Source organism: Rattus rattus, chromosome 5 (assembly GCF_011064425.1).
Source record: "Rattus rattus isolate New Zealand chromosome 5, Rrattus_CSIRO_v1, whole genome shotgun sequence".
Taxonomy (NCBI): Eukaryota; Metazoa; Chordata; class Mammalia; order Rodentia; family Muridae; genus Rattus; species Rattus rattus.
The window spans coordinates 96737504-96762622 of record NC_046158.1 but is presented as its reverse complement, the minus strand read 5'-3'; the positions used below and the strand labels follow the sequence as shown (position 1 = coordinate 96762622).

The 25119-nt window shown below is 43.1% G+C and overlaps 1 protein-coding gene and 1 pseudogene across 2 annotated transcripts in view; both read right to left on the bottom strand.

Moving 5' to 3' along the window:
• Bub1b (BUB1 mitotic checkpoint serine/threonine kinase B) overlaps positions 1-16374 on the bottom strand; it is a 47650-nt gene extending 31276 nt beyond the window's left edge. For both annotated transcript variants that reach the window (XM_032903923.1, XM_032903922.1), the window contains exons 1-5: positions 16156-16374; positions 14628-14774; positions 9706-9765; positions 8507-8651; positions 1845-2041 (exon numbers count right to left, since the gene is read on the bottom strand). In XM_032903923.1, coding sequence (XP_032759814.1) covers positions 1845-2041; positions 8507-8651; positions 9706-9765; positions 14628-14774; positions 16156-16169 — 563 coding nt within the window. In that variant the 5' untranslated portion in view covers positions 16170-16374. The remainder of the gene's footprint in view (positions 1-1844; positions 2042-8506; positions 8652-9705; positions 9766-14627; positions 14775-16155) is intronic.
• A 5543-nt stretch (positions 16375-21917) lies between these two features.
• On the bottom strand, positions 21918-24448 carry LOC116900958 (annotated as a pseudogene).
• Positions 24449-25119: the final 671 nt, after the last annotated feature.

The window sequence follows — 25119 nt, the reverse complement described above, 5'->3', positions numbered from 1 at the left end:
GAATCCTGCTGCATCCCCCTTCCCCCAACACACGTTTTTCTTACTCAAATGAAACGAGTTCCCATGCAACCTGACATTTTACTTTAACACAGCTATCTGAAATGTAAAAACTAAACTCCTATGCCGCTGCTACAACATTTTAAAGTATTAGAAAAACAAAGAAACAGATTGTAGGTGCCAAGTAGGACACATCACACTCATCCCCACCTCTCTCTCCCACATAAAAGGGAAAGCCATGACTCTGGAAGGTCAACAAAAGCAAGTGAGCTGGAGGAGCAGGACACACATGACCTCCATGAGCAGCAGAGGAACAGGACACACATGACCTTCATGAGCAGCAGAGGAGCAGGACACACATGACCTTCATGTCCTGTTTGAATGAAGGTTTGGGAAACCTTCAATTCCTTGAGAAACCCTACCTTTCTGGCCAACAGAGAGGGCACAGAGGTTCTGAGGGCCAAAACTTTTAGAAGAATATATGAGTGCCATATGCTGAAGACGAGGCACTTTTAACTCCTGCCTTTCAGCTCACTACTGAGCTATGTACATACAGGCTTTGGGAACTGAACTTTGACAGTCCTCTGCCCAAGTCTCCACAAACCAAGCAGTACAGTAGGAGACAAACAAAAACAGCATCCCAAAGGTCTCAAAGCTCAACGGCAATAGATCAACCACTGCTGTAAGGTGAGAGAATTGGAGACATCTGGAATTTAGTTTACGGAGACAACATCACTCACTCTCCAGAGACAAGGATCTAGCACACTATTAGAATGAATGCCCTGCATGTAATTCACAATCCCTTGACACATAGAAAAAAAAAAAAAAAGCAACTAATTCTCAAAGGAAAAAAAAAATACCAATATCAAAGATTCCAGATGTTGATGAGATTTTAAAATAGCTATTATAATTATGATTCGTCAGATAAAAACATTTTTTTTTTAAATTTTTACATGTCTGGTGTTTTGCCTGCCATGTGTGTGCCTGGTACCTGTAGAAGCCAGAAGAGGGCTTCAGACCCTCTGATCCTCTAGAATAAAGCCTCTATGTTGTTGTGAGGGACTATAGTAGACTAGACAGAAACAACACAAAAAGCTAAATTCAATGGAGCTTTTCAAAGCTGAAAATTTTTATCTGTAAGATAGTTAAAGAATAATGAATGAGGCCATGGGTTACATCTCCCAACACTATAATTCTTCTAAAATAAAAACTACTTAATCCAGGAGAAATAGACTTATAAATCATATCTATGTTACAAAATAACTTTTTGATTTTTTTTTGTTGTTTTTTTTTTTTTTTTTTTTTGGTTTTTTTTTTGGAGCTGGGGACCCGAACAGGGCCTTGCGCTTCCTAGGCAAGCGCTCTACCACTGAGCTAAATCCCCAACCCCTGTTGTTGTTGTTTTAAGACAGGGTTTCTCTGTGACAGCCCTGGCTGTCCCAAAACTCTTTTTGTAGACCAGTGGCCACAAACTCACAGATGGATTTGCCTCTGCCTCCCAAGTGCCTTACTCATAAGAGGAATTCTTAGAACCACAATTAGTTAAAGGAACAAACTCAAACGGTTACATACTGGCTGCTCTGTGACATCCTAGGAAATCAAAACTACAGAGCTGCAAGCAGGTGTCTGTGGGGTTAGACAGAACAGCTATGAACCGTAAAGAGCAACATGAGGGTTCTCTTACAGGGAATGGGATCACCCCACCCTGGAGAGTGGTAAAAACATGTAAGCCACCTAAATGGATTTTACAGCAAGTCAAAAGTCTTTAATTAAGTAAATCTAACATAGCAAAGCAGTCTTTGGATATTTAAATAGGCATGAAGGGAGGCTCTGGGGAAACAGATTACCTGTGCTGGGACTGCAGTCTGTCCAGGGGCTCAGCCTTGCGTTCAATCCCTTCCTGGAATACTATGTCTGCTTTCTTGAAATTTTCTCTAGCTTCGTACTCTTCAGCCCAAGAGATATAGAACTGGGCCAGGGAAATGCCAATGCCTTGGCTGTGTAAATAGCTGTACATATCCAAAGGCTCATTGCACAAATGCCCCTGCAATATAGTAACAGTAGTAACAGTTAACCAACTTCCTTTCACTTCTCAAATACGTGTTATGTGCCAAACAACCACTGAGGAAGCCACATGCAATTCCTGTGTTGATGAATACATATAGAATACACTTGGGATAAGGACCCAAGAAAGACACAAGAGGAAGAGATCAACTTACAAGTAGGCAAGGGAACAGAAGGCTTCAAACAGGAGGTGACATTTGACTTGGCCTGAACAGGGAACTGGACTCTAATCAGACACAGAATGGGAAACGAAGGGTATTTTCCTTATGTCTGGCAGAAGTAAGGGAAAGACAGTCTACCAAGTCAGGGCAAGATGGGGAATCCAGAGGAAAACACTGTCACAGATCTTAAGTGTCAAACTAACTGATTTTGTTTCTGTCTGAGAGTAAATATATTCTGGGCTAAGAGAGTTAAAAGCAAAGGCGAGATGTGGTTAAGTCTGTCTGGTTAAGAAACGTTGAGATCAGCTATAGTGTTTGTTGTTGTTGTTTTGGCTTGGTTTGGTTTGGCTTTAGTCAGGATTTCTCTATGTAGCCCTGGCTCTCCTAGAACTCACTCTAGACACAGGCTGGCCTGGACCTCAGAGATTTACCTGCCTCTGCCTACTGGGATTAAAGGCATGTGCTACCACTATCTAGCAAGCGTAGAAAAATTTAAAACCAAAAAAGAAAAATTCCATGTTTGACATATTTTTACATTTCTTGGCCATAAGAAAATTTTACTTCGCTGTATTTTTCTTTTATATCAATTGTGTGTGTGTTTGTGTATTTATGGAGGCATGGTCTTACTTATAGTCCGGGTTGACTTGGACTCACTGTGTAGAATAGAATGGCCTTGAACATGTGGTAGTCTTCTTGCTTTAGCCTCTCAAGTGCTAGTACTATAGACAGAGCCACCATACCTGGCCTCAAATTTTACTGAACAATAATCCAATGTCACCTAACACATGAAGTTAGAATAAGTAGCAAGCTTGATTCAGAATAAACAGTAAGTCTACACAGCGTGTGGTATTATGACTGATATCACTCTGTACAATTCAGCCACTCATGCCCCTAAACTATCAGAAAATCATCTAAATCAGAGTGTAAGCCTGCACTGTACAGAACTCTGTGGAGAGTCAGACACTGCAGGAAGGTTAACCAACGAGCATTTGAGGATCAACACTTAGAAACGGAACAGGAGGACGAGTAACTACTAGGTTTTAATGCAAACTCACCTAGTCAAGTCAGTACTCTTCAATGGGGAAAAGTCCCCAAAAGCACCCAATAGTATTACAATTAAAATAACTATGAGGACAGATATATTCAACTACTGCACGAACCTGACAGCCCAGGTAGCCACAGCAATTACAGCATGCAGCATTTTCCATGCTATTGTGTTTGCAATTGTTTTAGTGTATCTGTCTGTCTGTCTGTCTGTCTCCCCCCCTTTCTCTGGGTGAGCATGTGTGCTGGGGACCAGGACCCAGGTCCTTCTGCTTATACAGCAAGCACTTTACCAGCCCAGCCACCTGCCTCGCCTTCCAGGAGTTTAAGGAACAAATGTAAATTGCACGAAGAGATTTCTTAACAAATTATTTATAATTGGGCAAAATTAGAAGTTTAAATACAGAAAAATCGGTTACCAAATTAGAGCACGTCAACTAGACGTAACATTATGCATCCATTTAAAAATAACTGCAGCAGGCTGCGGGGGCGGCTCAGGCATGGAGAAAGACACAGTAACACACACAGGAAACAAGTAAACCCCTAGAGATCAAATTAGGCTAAAAGTAGTAAGTTGTTTTCTAAGAGGATTATATAAATCTACAGTGTAGTAAGTCACACTTTGCTCTCATGTTTATCTGTTCCTGCCCAGCAACACTAGATCAGGCCCTTATGTGTGTTCCTACTCCCTGTAACAATGGAATACATACAGCTCCTTCTGAATGGCTTTCCTTATACTTACACTCAATGGCCTCAAGCCTCTCTCTCCTCAGACAGTCTGCACAATGGTAGAGAGCATTGCCACCTACACATTATCCTGTCTCTAACCAGGGTGTTTCTGGAATAAATGAAATAGTCCACTTGAAAACCATGGACTGGATCAAGCATGCCCCCTAAAACCCTCACTCATACTGCACTCTGCTTTTGGAGACAGGGTCTTACCAGCTAGCTCTGGCTGGCCTGGATCCCCTATTTACTGGGCAGCCTCAAACGCTGGAGGATCTTACTGTTTCTAATTTCAAAGTGGTGTGACTACAGACTTGTGCTACTACATCCAGCTTCCACTTATATTCTTAACCAAAACCATCATTACTTCATAGTGTACATTTGCAGTAATTCAGTAAACACTTTTGTGGGTTTTTTGTTTAACTAAATTAGTGATGTTTTCTCATTATGATGCTTTAGGAAAACTTACTGACTGTAATGTCAGTTTAAGATCCAGGCTTTGGTCCTGCCATACAGATAAAGCTTAACAATTTAATCTCTGCGGCTTTCTGAGTGACCTTGGCTCTTGCATATGGCATAGGCAGTAAAGGCCAAATTATTCAGCGTAGAAGAACGCTTAAGACATAAGACATAAATAAAGAGACAACATGGCTAGATGAAAAGATTCAAAAGTTAAATGAACATTTTTGGCAACTTCTAAATATTCAAACTAATTTTCCCTCTTTAACTGAAAATACTGATTTTCTAGGAACAATTTTTTTCTTAGCTAGATTACAGAAATCATTTATAAAACAATTCTGACTAGAAAAATCTTTTCATAAAGAAAAAGAAAAGGTATAGTGTGAAGAATTCTTCAGTTACACCATTGACCACCCTCCCAAAAAAAAAGAAAAATCATTTAGCGTGTGTGTGTGTGTGTGTGTGTGTGTGTGTGTGTGTGTGTGTGTGTGTGTGTGTAGACTTCTACTTCATTTCCGACTGCCATTTTCCCCCACTACTGGGATTTGAACCTGGCACTGACCCCAGTGGTAAAGCACCAGTCACTAGGCAAGTGCTCTGCCCAGGTGCATCCCAAGCCCTCTTGCACTTTTTATATTTTGAGACAGGGTCTTACTGACTTCCCTGGACTGGCCTTGAGTATATTACATAGTCCAGGCAGGCAGGCTTTGCCCTGTGATCCTCCTGCCTCAACCTCTTAAGTAGTGGGATCACGCATGGGTCTATACCAACAAGTCTGCTTAGTTAGTTAGTGTTTATAGTATTCACTAAACACAGAAGTTGGCTGGAAAGTGGGTTAGTAGTTATGGAGATCTGCTCTTGCAGAGGATCCAGGTTCAGTTCATAGCACCAACTTGGAAGTTCACAAACATTTGGAACTCTAGTTCCAAACGATCCAATGCCCTTTAAAGGCACTGAATACACATGTACACTTACATACATGCAGGAAAACATTTATATAAAATAAAAATGAATAAACTTTTGTTTAAAAAAAAAAACAACAAAACACCCCTGGGTTTGGTCCCCAGCTCCGACAAAAAAGGGGAAAAAAGAAAAAAAAAAAAAAAAAAAAACCACACATAGAAGCTACTGAAAACTGATGGTTCAGTTGGTAAGGTGCTTACCACACAATCTCAACATTTTATTTTTTTCAAGACTTTTTATGTTTGCTTAGTTTATAAAACAGACTAACTAACTATACAGCCAATAAGACTGGCATCAAACTTATGATCCTTCAGTCTTAGCCTTTCAAATAAGAGATTATATGCATCACCAAGCCCAGTTCAAATGGTTATTCAAGTTTCTAAACGTTTACTCTTAATTTTTGTAGTATTGTTAACAGTTTGCAGAACTTCTGTGGATCTAGACTATGCACTTTTCTTCTTCTTCGCTAGGGACAGAATGCAGACTTTCATGCATGCTAGCGAGGCAGTGCTCACCCTCTATAACTGAGCTCAATCAGCTAGCCCTACGCTACGCTTTCCACCACATAATATCATTATTCCCTTCTTCTAACATCAGGACAACACAACTGAACAAAGAAAGAAGTTATTCTCATTGATTTTTAAAGAAATTATTACTTGGGGTGGGGGAGGGATATGTGCACACGAGTACAAGTGTCCTCAGAGACCAGAAGTGCTGACTCCGTTGAGCTGCAGTTACAGACATTTGTGAGTTGACTAGTTTAATTAGTGGGACCCAGACTGGGAGTCCTTTTTGAAGAGAATCAAGAACTCTAACTGCAGAGCCATCTCTCCAACCCCTGTAATTGTTATTTTTAATAACTCCAATTAAATAGTCATGAATTCCTAGAATTAAAAATAACTCGGGAAGTTTATTCAGTTTAACATCTGAATAAATCACATATAAGACTATTTTAGTGAGCAGGCTCAGCTGGTAAGATGCTTACCACACAAGCACAAGGACCTGAATTTGGATTCCCAGCATCCACATTTAAAAGCTAGGTGTGGCAGCATCAATGTAGAATTCCATCCCTGGGGAGGCAGAGAAGGAGGCAGGAGATCCCTAGAGTTCACTGGATGGCCAACCTAGCCAAAATGGTGAGCACCAGGATTAGTGAGAGACTCTGTCTCAATAAGGAAAAACTCAGTATTGTTGTCTAGCTTCCATATGTGTGCATGTGCACGTGTGCCTGAGAGTGCATGCACATGTACACACACAAATATTACACAGGATAGAATGAAGGACAAGAATCTTGATAAGCCAGCAGGGAGCACAGCTTCTGAGCTAAGAAATCAATTTACCGTTCTCTGAGAACAATCCTTTGCTATAAATACAGTCTTATACTAACTAGTATCTCTCAGGTGAATTCTAGCTTTTCACTAGAATGTCAAAGCATGCCAACACTCCACAGAAATAAGGATCACATGACCTCTTATATGTGATTTTGATGGTATTATTATTTTAGCTTTGCTATGTAGTCCAGGATAGCCAGAAACTCACTTTATAGTCCAAGCTAGTCTAAACTCAAGATTCTCCTGCTAAGAAAAACATGAATGAGTCACACCTAACTTATCTGAAGTTTACTAAGTCCTCAAGAATATATTTCAGCTCTAAATTTTGTCAGTTTCAAATATCAGTATTTCATTATGTAATGTGATTGCCAACAATTCCTTTTTTTTTTTTTTAAATTTATTTATGTCTTCAGACACACCAGAAGAGGGGATCAGATCCCACTACAAATGGTTGTGAGCCACCATGTGGTTGCTGGGATTTGAACTCAGGACCTTTAGAAGAGCAGTCAGTGCTCTTAACCGCAGAGCCATCTCTCCAGCCCTTGCCAACAATTCTAAACACCCTCCTTTTTTAAAATTTCTTTTATGGTAAATGCAAGAAAATTTGTCTGAGAGACCTTGGGATTACTTTATAACATAGATACTGTCATGGAGAAACAGCTCAGGCATGTTCTAGATATAAAGGCAGAGCATGTCAGGAGGCAGACAATTTTGGCTATAGTGATATCCTGGAAGGAAGATGCCCAAAGACCAATAAACCAGAATATCACCCTGTACAATAGTGACCCTCATAAAGGAGAGAGGAATTCTAGACTCACCAAGGAAGCTTGTCCTGTATGTTCTTCCTCAAAGACAGTTACGTGGTTCAACTATGCTTACAAGTAACAGACAAAAAACCCCTATATTCATTTTTTAAAAATCTAGAGATGTTACGATCAATCTTAAAGCACAAAGCCTTAGGATGTTACACTGTTTATAACAAAATCTCAAAAGTTCAATTTTACTAATAAAGACTCTGGAGTCAGGGCTGGAGAGATGGCTCAGTGGTTAAGAGCACTGACTGCTCTTCCAGAGGTCCTGAGTTCAAATCCCAGCAACCACATGGTGGCTCCCAACAACGTGTAATGGGATCTGATGCCCTCTTCTGGTGTGTCTGAAGACAGCAACAGTGTACTCACATATGAAATAAATCTTTAAAAAAGAAAGACGCTGGAGCCAGATGCTAGGGGGGAAAGGCTGCTGGCTCAAGAGAGGCAGGGAAAGCACCCGGCTGACTTTCCTCACAGCCAAATTCACAAAAGGAAAAAACAGCTCTCCTCCTCCACACCAGTCCCAACCCCTTCAGGCTGGATGTCCCTCTCTTCCACTTCCTGTGGGCCTCTCTACCTGCCCTCCTGGCTCCCTTCTACTCTCTGTCATTTTTCCTATGTTCACTCCCTGTCAACTGCTTGTTCCTCCTCTTGACTGGTTGACTTTATTTAATCCTGTTTACTATAAAAAGAAAATTCTTGGATTAAAGGTGTGCTAGGGTTAAGCCGCACCACAACTAGAAACAGGTTTTTCCAGTAAGTAACACAATCTCAGGGCTTACAGTGTGATCAAATAAATATCCTGCAATATTACATTTAAACCTTTAAGTCAAAGCAACTCAGTAGATCTAAAATACTTATCAATCCCCCTATAGCTCCCCCTTTGCCTTTTAACTAGATATCTTTACAGAAAAACTATCAATTTAATATTCTGAGTTCAGATGACACTCACCAATTTGATCCAGAGATTGAGAAACCGGGGGTCACTGTAATAGCGCTTCTCCCCTTGGAGGGCTTCTATCGCTCTCTCCAGTAACGTCGACATGTTACTCTCCTTCCCGCCCTGAGGGTAGTTCTGTTCTGTCCAATTAATATACCTGAATGAGAGGAGAAAGAAAAGAACATAGTTTGCATTGATGTATACTTTTGCTCTAAGTATACATTTTTATAAGTATACAAGTATTCTAAGGCTTATTCTGAATGGTTTATTTGCTTTATAGCCCTGGCTGGCCTGTACTCAAATATGTGGACCAGGATGGACTCAACTCAAAGGGATTTGCCTGCCTTTGCCTCCTGAATGCTTAGATTAAAGGCATGTCCCGCCACACCCAACCTATTCTGGGTTTACATATTTTATTAGTTGCATGTATATGTATATGTCTGTCTCTATCCTGAATGTGTACAGTGCCATTAGAGGCCAGAAGAGGGCATCAGATCCCATTGCAGATGGTTGTGAGCTACCATGTGCTTGCTGGGAATTGAACTCAGGTCCTCTGGAAGAGCAGTCAGTGCTCTTAACCACTGAGCCATCTCTCCAGGCCCCTCTATTCTGGATTTTAAGCAGAAATATTTAACATATTCAAAGTATGTTTCTTTAGAAGTTCTCAATGACTCTCACATATGAAATAAATCTTTAAAAAAACAACTCTGGAGCCAGATGCTAGGGTGAAAGGATCTGATGCCCTCTTCTGGTGTGTCTATAGACAGTTACAGTATACTCATATACATAAAATAAATGAATAAATATTCAAAAATAAATCCAGAACAGTTGATCATCTGTTAAAAGCACTGGCTGTTCTTCCAGAGAATTGAATTGGGTTCCCAACTCTTGTATGGCAGCTAAGCCTCTCTTACTTGTAACAAATACTCTAAGGAAAGAGATAGAAACACCTTCAGGTTGTATCATCCTCCAACCTTAACCGCCTCAGGGAAGCTGCAGTTTAACTATTGTACAACAAGTCGTTCCTTAGCATATGTAAAGTTCTGGCTCTATGTACAGCCCTGTAAAACAAATCTTAGAAAACCACCGTGGCTGTTCTGGAATGTTCTGCCAAACAGCACTCTCGGTTCCTTCCACCACTCTATATGAGAAATGAGGCCAAAACACTTATCTGTGAATGTATGTCGTTCTTTCCAGATAAAAATCCTCACCTGTCCCAAACATCCAGAGGGTCATTTCCAGAGTAAAAGCGGATTTCAGATTCAAACGCCCTGGAATTGAAACAAAGTATGTTAGCACTCACAGTTCTGACCGCCCTAGGAAGCAGGTCTCTTTTCTAAGTAAATTCACTTCTCAAGGAGTTCACCTTGACCTAAGGAACTAGACTAGAGTTTGAGAATTTGTTAAACAAAAAAAGAATAGACAGGGTTTAACTCAGTGGTACAGTACTCATGAAGACCCTAGTAGATTTCAGAAGGCAGCCTTTTTAAATGATGATGATGATGATGATGATGATGATGATGATGATGATGACAAAAATCACACAAATCAATTATGGAATACTGTTTAGGTTAGAGAGATGACTCAGCAGTTGAGAATGCTGTCTCAGTTACTTTTCTGTTGCTGTGATAAGACACCATGACCAAGGCAACTGACAGAGTTTATTGGGGGCTAACAGTTTCAAATGGTTAGAGTCTGTGACCACCACTGCAGGGAGCACGGTGGCAGGCACAGCTAGAGTGTTCCTGAGGGCTTATGGAGTTGATCTATAAGTGCCAGACAGACAGGGCTAAGGGGGCCTGGTGTGGGCTTTTGAAACCTCAAAGACCACTCTCAGTGACACTGCTCCTCCAACAAGGACACAGCTCCTAAATCCTTCCCAAACTGTTCCACCAATTGGGTAGCAAGTCTACTCTGCTTGCTCTTGAAGACTACCCACGTTTGATTCCAAGCACCCACACCAGGTGGCTCACAACTACAACTACCTACGGCTTTATTTATGTATGAGTGTCTGCTTACATGTATGTATGTGTGTGCTACATGTATGCAGTGCCCAAGGAGGCTGAAAGAAATATGAGAGTAGTACAGTTGGCTGTGAGCTATCGTGAGTGACTGGGAACCAAATTTGAATCCAGTGCAAATGCAGTAAGTACTCTTAACCACTAAGGCATCTCTCTAGTCCCACCTTTCCAAAAATAAAATCTTTCAAAACAAAACAAAACAAAAAGCAAACCAGAGCACCCAAGTTCAGTTCTCAGTACCCACATGAAGTGGATCATGATCACCTAGAACTCCAGGTGACAGGGATCTGATGGCCTCTGGCCTTAGCAAGTACATGCATCCACATACACATACCCAATTATACATATATGTCAATTTTAAGTTATAAAAATAAATCTTAAATTGTTGGGGGATGCGCTGTGTGAAGGTTGTCTTTGTATTCAATCGTTAATTCTATCCTGGCTGAGTACTGGTGGATTCTGAAATTGTCATTCTTATGGGCCATCACTTGCCTCAGTATTTTGTAAACATGCGAGAAGAAACTAGAATAGTCAGGCTAACTAAGTCAGATGAGCCAGTCTAAGTTGTAATAAAAATTCACAAGTCTGTGTCACTATTCATCTACTAGTGGGTCCAAGAAAGTTCAGCAAGTAATATTAAATAAACACGTAAAAAGAATAGTCACAGTTAAGATTCTGAACCGTATGGTGGTACAGCCCTCCTTGACACCAGAACTCAAAGTAGGGAGATCTCTCTGAGTTTGAGGACAGCTTGATTTATACAGTGAGTTCCTGGCTGGCCGGGGCTCTACATGAAAGCTTATTAAAAATAAACAAAACCCAGCTCTACATTCTTAGCTCAGACAATGGATAGCTACTTCTCTGCTTTCTGATTCTTCACCTATAAAATGGAGATCATAATATTACTCAGTGAGTTTGTTCCTATACATACTTGTGAAGTTTGTTTGTTTTAGAAACAGGGTTTTCTTTGTAGACCAGACTGACCTCAAAAATCATAGAAATCTATGCTGTCCTCTGACCTCCACACATACAATAAATAAGTACTTAAAAAACAAACAAACTTACAACCAAGATCAGGCCCAGTGACATTCAACTATGGATGGGGACAGACTTATGAGGCCGCACCCCTCCCTGAAACACTACCAGCAGTTAACGGTTGCTGGAAAGTGGGGTCACTTCTCTAGGTCATTGTTACTGTTGGCTACTCATGATCGAGTAAGCCATGACTCATGGAAGCAACCCTAGCTCATCTCAGTGTGGACACACACACACACACACACACACACACACACACACACCCTACAACCCAACAAAACAACAAAAAGACATGAAAATAGAAATGGTTCTTGTTGGGAATAAAGGAGTTGGGCAGGAATCAGAGGAAATAAGAGGGCAAAGGAGAGGATGTGAAAATTACCCAGATAGTTATATAAACATATGAAAGTGTCAAGTAATAAAAATATAAATAATAATTATTGTAAAGAAAACTTTAATCTGGGTGTAGTGGTGGGTACAAGCCTTTAATCTCACCTCTCTGTGAGTTTTAGCCCATTTTAGTCTACAGAGCAAGGTCCAGGACAGCCAGGGCTACATAAAAAAACCAAAACTGTCTCAAAAAAAAAAAAAAAATCAAAAACTAGAAAACAAACAGAAAACCCTTTAAAACATTCATAATAAAATAGCCAAAGCGTGGGGTTGGGTATTTAGCTCAGTGGTAGAGCGCTTGCCTAGGAAGCGCAAGGCCCTGGGTTCGGTCCCCAGCTCCGGAAAAAAAGAAAAGAAAAAAAAAAAAATAGCCAAAGCGTCCTATGTCAGTAACTGTAATTGATGCACAAGAGAGGCTGAAAGTTCAAGGCCAGTCTAGCTGCCACCGGGAGTTCAAGGACAGCCTAGGATACTTGGAGTTTTGTCCAAAAACAATAGATAAATAAACAAAAGAGCTTCTGACACAGAAGAATTATACCTCTAATAAAAAAGGCCAAGTATACAATCAACAATACAAAGCAGGCGTGCCCTTGCCAGGAATAGATAGTACAGGTTTTAAGAAGCCAAAATGGAGGTGGGAACTGGGAAGCAATCATAATATATTAAAGGAGGATTTTTCTAGTAGATCATCTGCCTTCATGGTCCTGGGATTAAGCTACTCTAAGGGTGGTAGTGGCGCCACAACAAGCTTTGTCAAATATCCACTGGCTTGATTTTCAAAGAACAAAAGACCAAACCGAAACGTCCAGCAACTGGTGAGTGGTGAAGAGTACTTATCAGCTGTGAAAAGAAACGCTTGACACATGCAACATGAGAAGTACTCAAAACTTCGACGAATGAAGGAACCATAGAGTCTACTTATAGAACATTCTACAATAAGCTGGTCCATCACCTGGGAGACTGCAGAAGGTGACTCACAAGTTGAGGCCAGCCTAGGCCACAGAACAAACAAACAACACAACTCCAAAGTAACTTATCATGATAGAATTCTATCTAGTCAGCAGGTGCTTCGTGGAGAGGGGAGGACTGAGGAGAATGAGGAGAGACCTAAGTAAGTTCTTATGACGAGATGCGCTGTCTCTCAGCACACTCACTGAGATCTGAGCACTCACTGTATCCAAACTATACTCCAAAGAAACTTCCAGCACCATGGGGATAGCTCAGTGGTAAAGGCATGCTTAGTGATCAGGAGGCCGGGGCCAGTCCCTGAGAGCATGAGAGCTGGAGAGATGGCTCAAGGGCTACAAGAACACACTGTTCTTGCAGAGGACACTGTGCTGGGCAGCTCACATCAGCCTTTAACTCCAGCTCTGGAGGGATCAAAGCCCTTTCTGACCTCCTTGGGAACTTGGACTCACACATACTCATAAACATACATATAATTGAAAATAAGTAATTTAAGGGGAGGGGGGAAGCAATGAATAAAAGTTATTCAGATGAGTTTTTATAACATTAACCAAAACAAGGAACTAGAAAAGGGAAGGTCATTAGGAATGAGGAGGTTTGTTCTGACAACAGAATTGCATCCAGATAAACCTGTCCTCATTGAAAGCAGCCTAGGTGAAAAAGAATTAATACATCCATCCTGCCAGGTGCCACGAGTCAGCAACATAACACCCAGCACGTGGCCACCTCAGAGCCTCAGGGTCACTGGGTACTCGCCATCTGCCCAGCATCTCAAGGCAGCCTTCTGCATATCCCTCACCACGGAAAAGATCACATTTCATAGTTTGATTTCCATCAAATGAGGATCATCTCCACACTCGCAGAGCCATACAATCATAAGCTGAATCTTCTCAAGCTTGGGGCTGTCTACACATTACAGCTCATACTTTGAGAAGGCAAGGGATGTCAATGGTAGTTGTAAATGCAAAAGGGCAGAGACTGGGATAAAACAGGGCAGGGGGCTGACAGCAAGGAGAAGAGTCAGACAAGTAGAGAAACCAGGACAGGAGCAAGTTCCAGGCACCAGAATAAGTATTAAAATAAAGGCACAGTGGCACATGGTGTCATCCCAGCACTCAGGAAGCAAAGGCAGGCAGATCTCTGTGAGTTCAAGGCCACCCTGGAACTTCATAGTGAGTTCTAAGCCAGCCAGGGTTACAGAAAGAGCCTGTCCCAAAAACAAAACAAAACAAAACAAAACAAAACAAAAACAGAATACTACTGTCTACAGCAAAACCATGAAAAGACTGTTTTCAAAGATCTAATTCAATAACTGTGGTTATACAGTACATTTTAGCCTGAAATAAATACTATCTCAGGCAATGGAAGAGCTTGCAGTCAGAAGACGAGAAGAGCGAGAAGAGATTCCCACACTAGCACTGAAGAGTATTCCTGAGGGCAGTGGTTCTCAGCCTGTGGGCTGGGGCTGCAACTGCAACACTTTTGGGGGTCAAAGGACCTTTTCACAGGGTCACATATCAGATATCTTATATATCAGATACATGACAGTAGCAACATTAGTTATTAAAGCTTAGTATTTTGTGGTTGGGGGTCACCACAACATGAGGAACTGTATTAAAGGGTCTCAGCGCTAGGAAGGTTGAGAAGCGCTGCCTTAGGCCTTCTGCAGCTTCACCCCCATGCCGTCTGTCACACCTGGGACAAAGCACCCCACTACATACCACTTCTGCTGCTGCAGGGTAGTGCTGCAGGCTGACTCCTGCTGTGCCAACGCTCCCTGAAGTGTGGCCATGATCCGTCCGTGCCGTAAGGGTTGTACGTTTTCTTTACTCAGTTCCCACTCATCTCCCTCCACGCACGTGGCTTCACTAGGAAGAAGGAACCAGAAATAAACCCAACGCCAACACTGTTACAGCACAACACTGTGACACCATCGTCAGAAAGGTGATTTCTGAGATCTGTGGGGTGGGACGAAGCTGGTGCATTGGGAGCATCGTTAATTCTCTCAAGGCTTCTAAGCCTACCACATGTTCTCCGCGCTTATGCTCAACAGAGGAGAGAACTTGGCAAGGGTGTGGTTGATAGTATTATGCGAATAAAGTTAAAGCCAGGGAAAAATTATTTTTAAAAGCATCATAAGTTTAGCAAAATAGATTTTTAAAAAAAGCCAGCAGTTTTATGTCACACGGGTTCCGGTGACAACGGATGCTAGCAGCAGCTTCCACTCCTGTTTCTAAATATGTACATGACTAGCTCTTTTTAAAAAATTATTTTTCTCTCTTTCTCCCTCCCTCTCTGCTCGTGTGTGTGCGCGTGCGTGTAAGTCAGAGGACAACTTTGGGGAGTTGGTTCTCTCCTTCCACCATGGGGGATGAGCAAACAGGTTCTCAGTCACCAAAACAATTATCTCTATCCACTGAGCCACCTCACCAGTCCATGACTAGTTCCTTCTAGTTTTGACCCAAATACTATCTTATCAGTGAGGAATCTCCCCCTGCCCCCACCCCCAAGCCTCATTGCTAGGTAATGAATCTAAGGCCTCACATACCTTAAGTGCTCTCTCTACTTAGTTACTCGCCCAAACCTTTCTGAAACTGCAAATTCCATCTCCCGTGCTGTTTGTCAACTCTTGCTTTACACTTTTTAATACTGATTCCATCTGATTTTAAATGAGTCTTACTGTTCTTCCCAGAACTTAAGCTTCACAAAGTCTGGGAGTGTGTGTCTTTCACTGTTCACCTTCAGTGCTCAAATGGTAGTCAATAAATCCTGTTCCGTGAATGACAGCTTATGACAGGGCGATGACCCAGTTATTATGAGTTCCATAACTGAAACGCATATTAAATTCTAACCTAGAAAAGATGCTCTCATTTTACAGATGAGGAAAAGCTGCAAGTGTTTCCTCTTTAGATCCCTATGCTACCAGCAAAATGAGAACACCTATTAGTTGAAAGCAGGAACTTTACAAATATCTTGAATTCTCCCAGAACTCCGTAAAACAGTATTAATATATGCGTGATACCCCGGTTCCCATACAAACATGTTCAAGGTCAAATAAAAACGGCTGAGTTGAGTTTCAGACCCAGATCACAAGGCAAATTCCAACTCTCCCAGTTTTGACCCTTGGCTGGATGCAGGGCTCCACGCCGTTGGGAAGGGGTTTGGGGAAGACCTGCTCTTTGCCGACCTCCGCGATCCTGCCCTCGCCAGCCGAGCACCCAGCTGCAACAACTTGGCTCCGGTCCTTACCTCGCCGCCGCCATCCTGCATTCCAAGTTCTTGCTCTCGCCCGTCCGCAGACCTTTTTCCTCGGAGTGCCAACTGTCTGAGCTTCCCTCAACCTTCAGCTAACTCTGGAGCTGCGAAGACCGTTACCCCGTACTCCTAAACAAAATCACTCGCCCGAACCCGTCTCAAAGAAACTACCTCACGCCCCATCACGCCAGGGCCGCCAACTTTCAAATTTAACGTCTCTGGACGCAGACGTAGCGTGGCCGCATCCCCGCCCCGCTCCTCCCAAAGCATTCTGGGGATTGTAGTGCATCCCGGGTTTAAGCCCGCGCTGCGCGGTGCATAATGGGAGTTGTAGTTTCGGGAAGCGGCCAGTGGTTGTCCTGGCACTGCAGCAGGCTCAGGCAAACTTCAGCTTTACTCTGTGTTTCCTCTTTAAGGCAAGTCTTCGAACCCAGGGAGGGACACCTTAATAACAAGATGTCTTTGAGTACATGTGCCTAGCTTTGCTCTTCTGGGTCCCTTAATTGTGCTCCCCTAGGTTTTGTTGGCTACGCCATAGATCTTCCACCTGTCCAGGGATCCTTAGGCCATTCTCGCCCAGCTGTTTCCTGTGGAAAGACTGTGTTCTCATTTTTATCTTTTACACAAGACCTGGTTTAGCACTGCACTTCCTTTCCCCCAGTAAGCCCTTTCACCTCTACAACTTCTCAACTTTGACCAACTTCCTTTAAACTCTTTTGGAAGTGTACCATTTGTTGTTCTCTCATGCAGCCTAGCCAGACGTCCTGTAAACTATGATATAACACAGAATACAAACAATGTAAACCCTTTTCTTGTTTCACTGGGGCTAAAGGTCTGGCCTATATCTCAGCTACTCTGGAGACTGAGATACAAGGATCAAGAGTTCAAGACCATCCAGGACAACTTAGTGAGCCCTTACCTCAAATAAAAAGTTCATTTTGGTTTTTGTTTGGTTTAATTTTGTTTGTTTGTTTTCAAAACAAGGTTTCTCTGTGTAGAGCCCTGACTGTCCTGGAACTTGCTCTGTAGACCAGGCTATAAAAGTTACTTTTATTCTCCTGTTGTGCTTGTATGGGAGGCTTACTACCTTCATCTGCTAACCTAGGCCCAGTCCTAGAAACTTCTAGCCTCTGAGACTTGTCGAATAAGCTCACCCTTTCTTGTTCTTACTTAACTCTACCTGGCTGGTTCAACTCAGCTGATCTGGCTCAAACTTCTCTCCCAGCTGACTGATTCAGTCTGGCTTCTCTCTTGGCCCCTGAATTGCTCTGCTTGGCCTCAAACTAACTCTAGCAATCTTTCCTATTGTCTAATCTCCTGTCTCCTTATCCTCTGGCTCATTCTGTCTTCACCTGTGTCTGGCTCGTTCTCTCTTCAATCTGCCTGTAAAACTCTCCAGGTAAAACCGCCTCCTTCCCCCTCCCTGCTGCTCTACTCTCTCCACTCTCCTGTATCCCTGTACTGCACTCTCTCCTTCCTGGACTGTCTGTCTCTCCCTTAAGTAGCTTCCCTTTCCTCTCTCTTCTCCTTCTCCTTAGAGGTGTACATAGCCTATTCTGTCAAATTTTACTCTGTTCGTGAGGGGAGGGGCAAAGAAGCAAATTATTTCAGGTCATCGCTACCCAGACCAGAAGCAGATAAACTAGTCCTATGAGCAGATAAACTAGTTTATACAAGGAGCTTCCAGCTAGGCTCTGGAGTAGAAAGGGAAGTCATGGGACTTTTTCTACAGAAGACAGTGAGCCTAAGAGAAAGGATGAGTTGGCACAATCTACTGATCAGAATGAACCACGTTCTGAAGCAACTGAAGTGTGTCTGTGGGAGATTTCCACCTCTTTATCACCACTGTCCAGTGAGTTTCCTCCCTCAGGTCTCCCCTCTTGGACCTGCATGCTGGCCCATCAAAAAGTGCTCCGTTTTCTCACCTAACCATCATATAGAAAGCAGGGCTAAATGGTGATGAGGTGGTCCTGAGAGTAGGTGTCTTAAGATACCAATACCTGTTATAGGAGACTAGAGACTTAGCGTTTGGTTGTTTCTGAAATGCTGGGTTATGTGACCAGCTCCCCTGAGGACTTAATCCGTCAGATTGCACCAGGAACCTCTAAGGGTGTCGGTATTCCTGATGTACGTGTAGGAAATGCCACCACTCAATAGCTTAAAGTGACACAAACTCATTGTGTTCTGGTCTGATGGGTGAGAAGTTTGACACTGGTTCTCCGGGTTGACCGAGGCATGGTGAATTCTGACTTGTTTTCCAGCGCTGCTGTGGGAGAATGCACTTCTCGTTTGATAGCTTTCTAGAGGCTTAACTGTCGTCCCTGGCTCAGGCTTCCCTTTGTATCCTCAAAGCTAGGGATATGACATCGCTTCAGCCCGGCTTCCAGCATTGGGTGCCTTTCTCTGATCATACTCAGGACATTTTCTCTGTTTTTAATGGCTCATGAGATCAGCTGGGGCTCACCTGGACAATGAACCCCTCAATGTAATTGTATCTTCTATTTGCCTGGAGTAATTGTCTCTAAGGCTTACAGCCTTCACCTGCTAATCCTACTGCCAGGCCCAGCCCTGGAAGCTTAAGTCTCCATATGATCTAATCTAGGCCTGGGAAGTCTTCTAGCTCTTCCCAAACTCTGGCTGGCTGGTCAACTCAACTGTCCTGGCTCAAATCTCCTTTCTGGCTGACTGATTCAATCTTGTTTCTCTCATGGCCTCTGCCTGAATTGCTCTGCTTGGCCTCATACTACCTTTGACATTAGATTCTAATGTTCTGGCTCCTTCTCATTCTCTGGCTTGTTCTCTTTCTGGAACCCTATAACTGTCATGGTAACTTCCTCCTTCTTCCCTCCTTCCTCTCTACACTACTCTCTGTTAAGTAGCTTCCTTTTCCTCTCTCTTCTCATGAGAGTTGGGCATTTCCTATTCTGCCACGTCTTTCTCTGATTCATCACTTTGTCTGCCACTCAATCATGGATGTTTCTTTCTACAAACTAGCTATTACCTTCATTGTTTGGGATGTGTGTTTATTCCAGCCAAAGGGATTAAAAGTATGTGCTAGGGGGCTGAGCCACACACAACTAAAATCAGGCTTTTCGGTAAATAACACAGGGTTCACAGTGTGATCAAATAACCCACAATGCCCCAATTCTAAACCCTAATCATCTCTGCCAGGTCCCTTTGGCAACATAAACTGACGTAGTCACAGGAGCCATTTGAAGAGTCATTACTCTACCAACCTCAGGTTGAAAATTACATTGGTATTTGTGGTCGTTTGAATAGGTTTGGCCTCCTTAGATTCATGTTTGAATGCTTGGCCATGGAGAGTGGCACTAGTAGGAAGTGTGGCCTTATTAGAGGAAGTGTGTCACTGTGTAGGTGGGCTTTGAGATCTCCCAAGCTCAGGCTGTGCCCAGTGTGGGAGATAGTTTCCTTCTGGCTGCTTGCAGGAGACAGTCTTCTTTTGCTGCCTTTGGGTCAAGATCTAGAACTCTCTGTTCCTCCAGCACCATGTCTGCCTGCATGCTGCCATGCTTCCCATTGTGAGGACAGTGGACTGAACCTGTGAACTATAAGCCAGCCCCAGTTAAATGTCCCTTTATAAGGGACACCTTAGTCATGGTGTCTCTTCACAGCAATAAAACCCTGAGACACCTCTATTGCCTCTATAATAATTTAATCATAAAGAAACCTTTCCATGCTTCTTTCAGGATAAATTTGGGAATATGTTACTTAATATATTGCCCCCTCCAGGGTGTTCTAAATTTTAACAGGGATTTTTGGTAGAAGAAAATTTATAAAGGAATAAATTTTACTAATAGGTGTTGCGTGGGGCTGGAGAGATGGCTCAGCGGTTAAGAGCACAGACTGCTCTTCCAGAGGTCCTGAGTTCAAATCCCAGCAACCACATGGTGGTTCACAACCATCTGTAATCTGATCTGATGCCCTCTTCTGCTGTGTCTGAAGAGAATGACAGTGTACTTCCATACATGAAATAAATAAATAAACCTTTAAAAAAACATTTAAAAAATATAGGTGTTGCGTGTAGTTTAAAAATGCATCTGCCTTTGCCCTGGACTGCAGCCATTCGTCTAGCCCCTCCCAAGACCCTTTTGTTTTTCCTGCCTTTAGCTCTGGGATTGTCCATTCACCATAACCCGGCTTCCTTTCCTACCTGCCTTTGCTCTGGGAGGGGTCATGCCACCTGCTCCCACCAGAGACTCTTGAATCCACGGATAAAGAACACACAGCTTGTTGCTTTTTAACTTGCCTTCCAGGCACAATTGCTGAGTGCAGATATCTCTCACCTGGAAAAGGCTGCCCTCACCAATGTATCAATGTATTAGCTCTGTCTCTTCTTCTGCCCTAAATTTAGTGGCTAGTCATGCCCCTGTGAAATGCCCTTGGCAAACCCCGCCCCCAGCGGAGGCCGCAGGCCATAGCTCACCCCCCAACCCCAGGCCTTGCACGGCAGAAGAGGCCTCTGTCCTTCCTTGTGTCTGCCCTTTCCCCCTGAAGTGGGACTTCTGAGTCCCACTTATAGGTTCCACCCAACAATTGGCCCCTGGCCTTCTTTATTGACAAATTAAGGACCACTTGGGGAACAGGGCAAGGGTCAGAACCTCCTCTTGCACCTCACCTTTTCTGTCCAATAATTTAAAAAAAAAAAAAAAACCTCTTCTCCCAGATATAAATTGAACAAAATCATAACAATCATGTAAATTACAGGTACAGGACACAAATGACACCAAGTCCATCACATTTGTCAATTAGATAAAAATATTCTACCACCATTCCTGCTGGGTTATGATTTTTTTTCTCTAGATCATGTTTAGATTTTAGCCTGTAACATCATCTGAAAAACATGTCATCCACTCTATAAACTCTCTCTCTCAATGTTAACTTGAGTTTGATTAGGAGACTAAAACTAGTTTTCAACCCCATCAGAAATATGAGAATGATTTCAACATCACCTGAGTTTATAGGAAGCACCAAACACAGCTTCTAAAACAACTGTAGAGACAGCTGACTACCTGGACAGCCCCTCATTCCTCAAAACCTTGGAGCATCAGACTCTGGCCTTCTAGTCGACTATTTTGCATAAAGTGTCCTTTTCCTGGACAGTATTGGTCTGCAGATGAAATAGGCAATTTCTGCCCAGTGGCTACCTTGCCACAATAAACAACCTCGCCTGGAATTGAGGATGCTCAATATCTTCTTTAAACGAAAAAGGAGATACTGTCAGGAGCAGATGTGTCTCAACATCAAGTGATTAAATGACATTAAATGTCACAGTGCACGGATTTCTGACATCTTGGAAGACTATCTATAATATATAAGGTAATCGAACTGTTAAACCTTGACTACTCTCAGCCATTTTTAATTGAAATATCTCGAAAACACCCTTTTGGAACTAAATCAAATCTAACATAACCATGAGTTTGCTATCTGGCCCTTAACTCTGATTGCTCAGTCATCTAAAAACAGTTTTGTAATAGTTATAGAAGGACTAGGTCCAAGCTTTGTTGTTTTGTTTGTTTGTTTTTGTTTTCTTTTTTACTTTTGTAAAAAAAAAAGTTTTATCAATTCTATTTTTGTATAAAACACAAGGGAGAAACCTGGCAAATCAACACCTGACTAGACTGCAGGGAAAAGGACTTTCGAGAGTCTAAAAACATACAAATGTGTCTTTTGTCTACAGCGATAGTCTATGCTTTCCCGCACACCCGCACTGGTACCCTCTGCCCCAGTTACACACCCTAAGCCGTTTTCTGCTGTCCCTTCTTTCCAATCAGAGACTTGTGGATGTGCGGGATCACACCACCCCCTTCACTTCAGATTGCAACCTGTAAGTGACTCGCTTTACTTTGAGATCTTTTTTTTTTTTTTTTTCTATTTTTCGGAGCTGGGGACCGAACCCAGGACCTTTTGCTTGCTAGGCAAGCGCTCTACCACTGAGCTAAATCCCCAACCCCTTACTTTGAGATCTTTAGAAGCATTTACCTGCCAACCCCAACACCTCAGCTGTGAGGTACTCCAGAATTGCGGCTCTGAACACAGCAGCAATGTCGCCCACAGGTATCCACGGCTTGTGGTGCGAGTCTTCAAGTGTCTGTGGATGCGGCCCACAGGAAACTGGAGCCCAGCTTTCTGTTATGGAGACACTGCCTTAACCTTGGCCTTCCCACTGTCTTTTCCAGCTTTGCCTCCAACCAAGGTCTCAGGCACGACGCCCGCCTCTGCTGCCCCCCGCCCCGAGCCCACCCGGCCCCTCCCGCCGCTTCCACCGCTGCCGCTGCCTCTTTCTTAAATGAATTGCATAGGCACAATGCCTATCTAAGAGTAACAATATTAATCTCAAAATATGTATCAATATAAGAAATTCATACCAATGAAAACCTGGGGCCAGACATAATGGTGTTTGCCTTTAGTCCTAGGATCTGGGAAGTGGAGGCAGAGCTTTGTGAATTTAAGACCAGCCTGGTCTACACAGACAGTTCCAGGCTGCATAGTAAAACCCTATCTCAAAATAATTTTTTTTTACTGGTAGAATTTCAAGCATGATGGCAATTTTGACAGCCTGGGACTGTTCTAGCAAGCATCTTGAGCTCTTGCATTTACTCTTGTCAAAGCCATGTCTTTCTGTGTGAGTGGCTCTTGGATGGATTTAGTGGTTACTTATGGTCTATTCAGTGTTGTGGGGGTGTGACTCTGCAATGGCAGATTTCCTAGTTTTACATGGGTTGTTCAAAATTGGCTTTGGCCTGACAAATTGTCCAAAGATGAGAACTCAGGGCCCAGGGTCAGAGTCCAATCCAGGGCATCCCTGAATTGACTGTTTATTGTACAATCACTAAAGGAGAGTTGTCAGGGATTGGTTCTAACACTTTGTTTTAATTAGGCTCTCAGAATCATATAGGAATCTGTGTGTTCAGAAGCTAAAGGAAGTCTGCCCCCCCTGTTGGCTTTGATTGGAAAATAAAGTTGACAACAGCCAATGGCCTTGCAAGGTGAAAGAGTCCCGACTTTTAGATTGCATGGGCAAGGAACAGGGGGGGAGAGGAAGCAAATCGCCATGACTCTCAGGGAGAAGGATTAGATTTAAGAGCTGCAGAAGAGAAAGCATCCTACACGTAGGTGGAAAGGGAATGCGGCCTATAGCGTGGATTTTTTGCTATACTTCTTTGAGCTACTGTCGAGTCGCAGGAATGCAGCTATCTTGGATCAGTGGAAAGAAAACACACACACCAATTAATCTTGAAATGCCTTGGCTGATTCAATGCCTGGGCACTCTTAAATCTCCCCCTGCTATCCCAGGCCCAGTCGAGGCAGTGGCCAGAAGCCACTTACCCAAAAACTTACATGGCTTGATGGCTTTATCTTTTCCACTACGGCACCCCCCCCCGCACCCCCCCAACACTCCTCCCCCGGTCTTCTGATTTGCCCCCTCTCCCTAACTTGCAGGAACCTGGAAGCCCTGCCTCTTTCTTTCTGCCCAGCCATCAGCCACTGGCATCTTTTTTGATAGATCAAAACCCAAATTGGGGTGAGGACCTTAAATATCAGTAAACACAGATCAAAGCATCAGAACAAACCCCCTACAGTGGCTCTTGGGGGTGGGGGGGTGGGGGCTGCCCAGAAGGTAACAGGGCAGCAAAGGTAAAATATAGATTTAGAAGGTGCTAAACCAGGAATACCGGAAAGAAATGTATGCTACAGGGAGGATTAGGCAGAAACAACCTGCCATTGAGCTAGTCAAGGCATATTAAAATTAGCTGGCATGTGTGTGTCTTTCATTCATAAATTCAGAGAGTTCTTGGGCAGGTGTGCATGTGAGACCCGCCGGGAGCCAAAGTGGTCTAACTAATTCACTGCTACAGAGTCTCTCTGGAGAAAGAAGTAAGGTAGGGAGGGGGAACAGAATTATGGATAATGAAACAGTGTTCAAAATCCGTGAATACTACATCTGGGAAAGCAGTGCTACTCTGGGGTCTTTACCCTGACGACAGATCAGCCAATCAGAACAGCAGATACTAGTTGAATGGACCAATGATTAGGTGTCTTGAGGTGGGAGAACCAATGAGACGGAGGTATAATGAGCCAACCTACTTGTTGCCAAGAAGAAAGGAAGTGGACGGTGGGAAAGCACATTGGCCCAAGACTGAGGGCTGCTGGCTGCTTGCTGCCCAGTTGTGTCTCCATAGAAGCTGTTCTGACAGTGTACTACAGAACTCTCCACAAAGAGATGGGGTTTTCTCTTCAGTACACTGGAAACTCCTTTCTGGATCATACTTCTGCTTTTCTGCAGAAATACCCTACTTTCACGGTCACAACACTGGAAATCTCTTGACTCCAAATTTCCACTGATATATGCAATAAATGCCTCTGCAGAAGAGGGAGGTACCAATTATCAACTCTCGGACATCTGGCAGAAGAGGACCAAAAAGTCAGAACGGACCACAGGCTGAGAATATGCAAAGCCATAGGTCAGGGTTGTAAAGAGAAAATAGCAGCCTTTAATCTGATCACTTGGTGTGATGGTTTGTATATGCTTGGCCTAGGGAGTGGCACCATTAGAAGATGTAGCCCTGTTGGAATAGGTGTGGCCTTGTTGGAGTAGGTGTGTCACTGGGTGTGGGTTTTAAGACTCTCATCCTAGTTGCCTGGAAGCAGTATTTTCCTAGCAGCCTCCAGATGAAGATGTAGAACTCTCAGCTCCACTTTTACCCTGCCTGCCTGGATGTTGCCATGTTCCTGTGTTGATGATAATGGGCTGAACCTCTGAACATGTGAGCCAGGCCCAATTAAATGTTGTCCTTATAAGAGTTGCCTTGGTCACGGTGTCTGTTCACAGCAGTAAAACCCTAACTAAGACACTTGGGAAGTGGAAGCGAGAGGACCAGATGTTCAAGGCCATCTTCAAATATACAATGAGGTCCAAGCTAGCCTGGGCTACAGGTG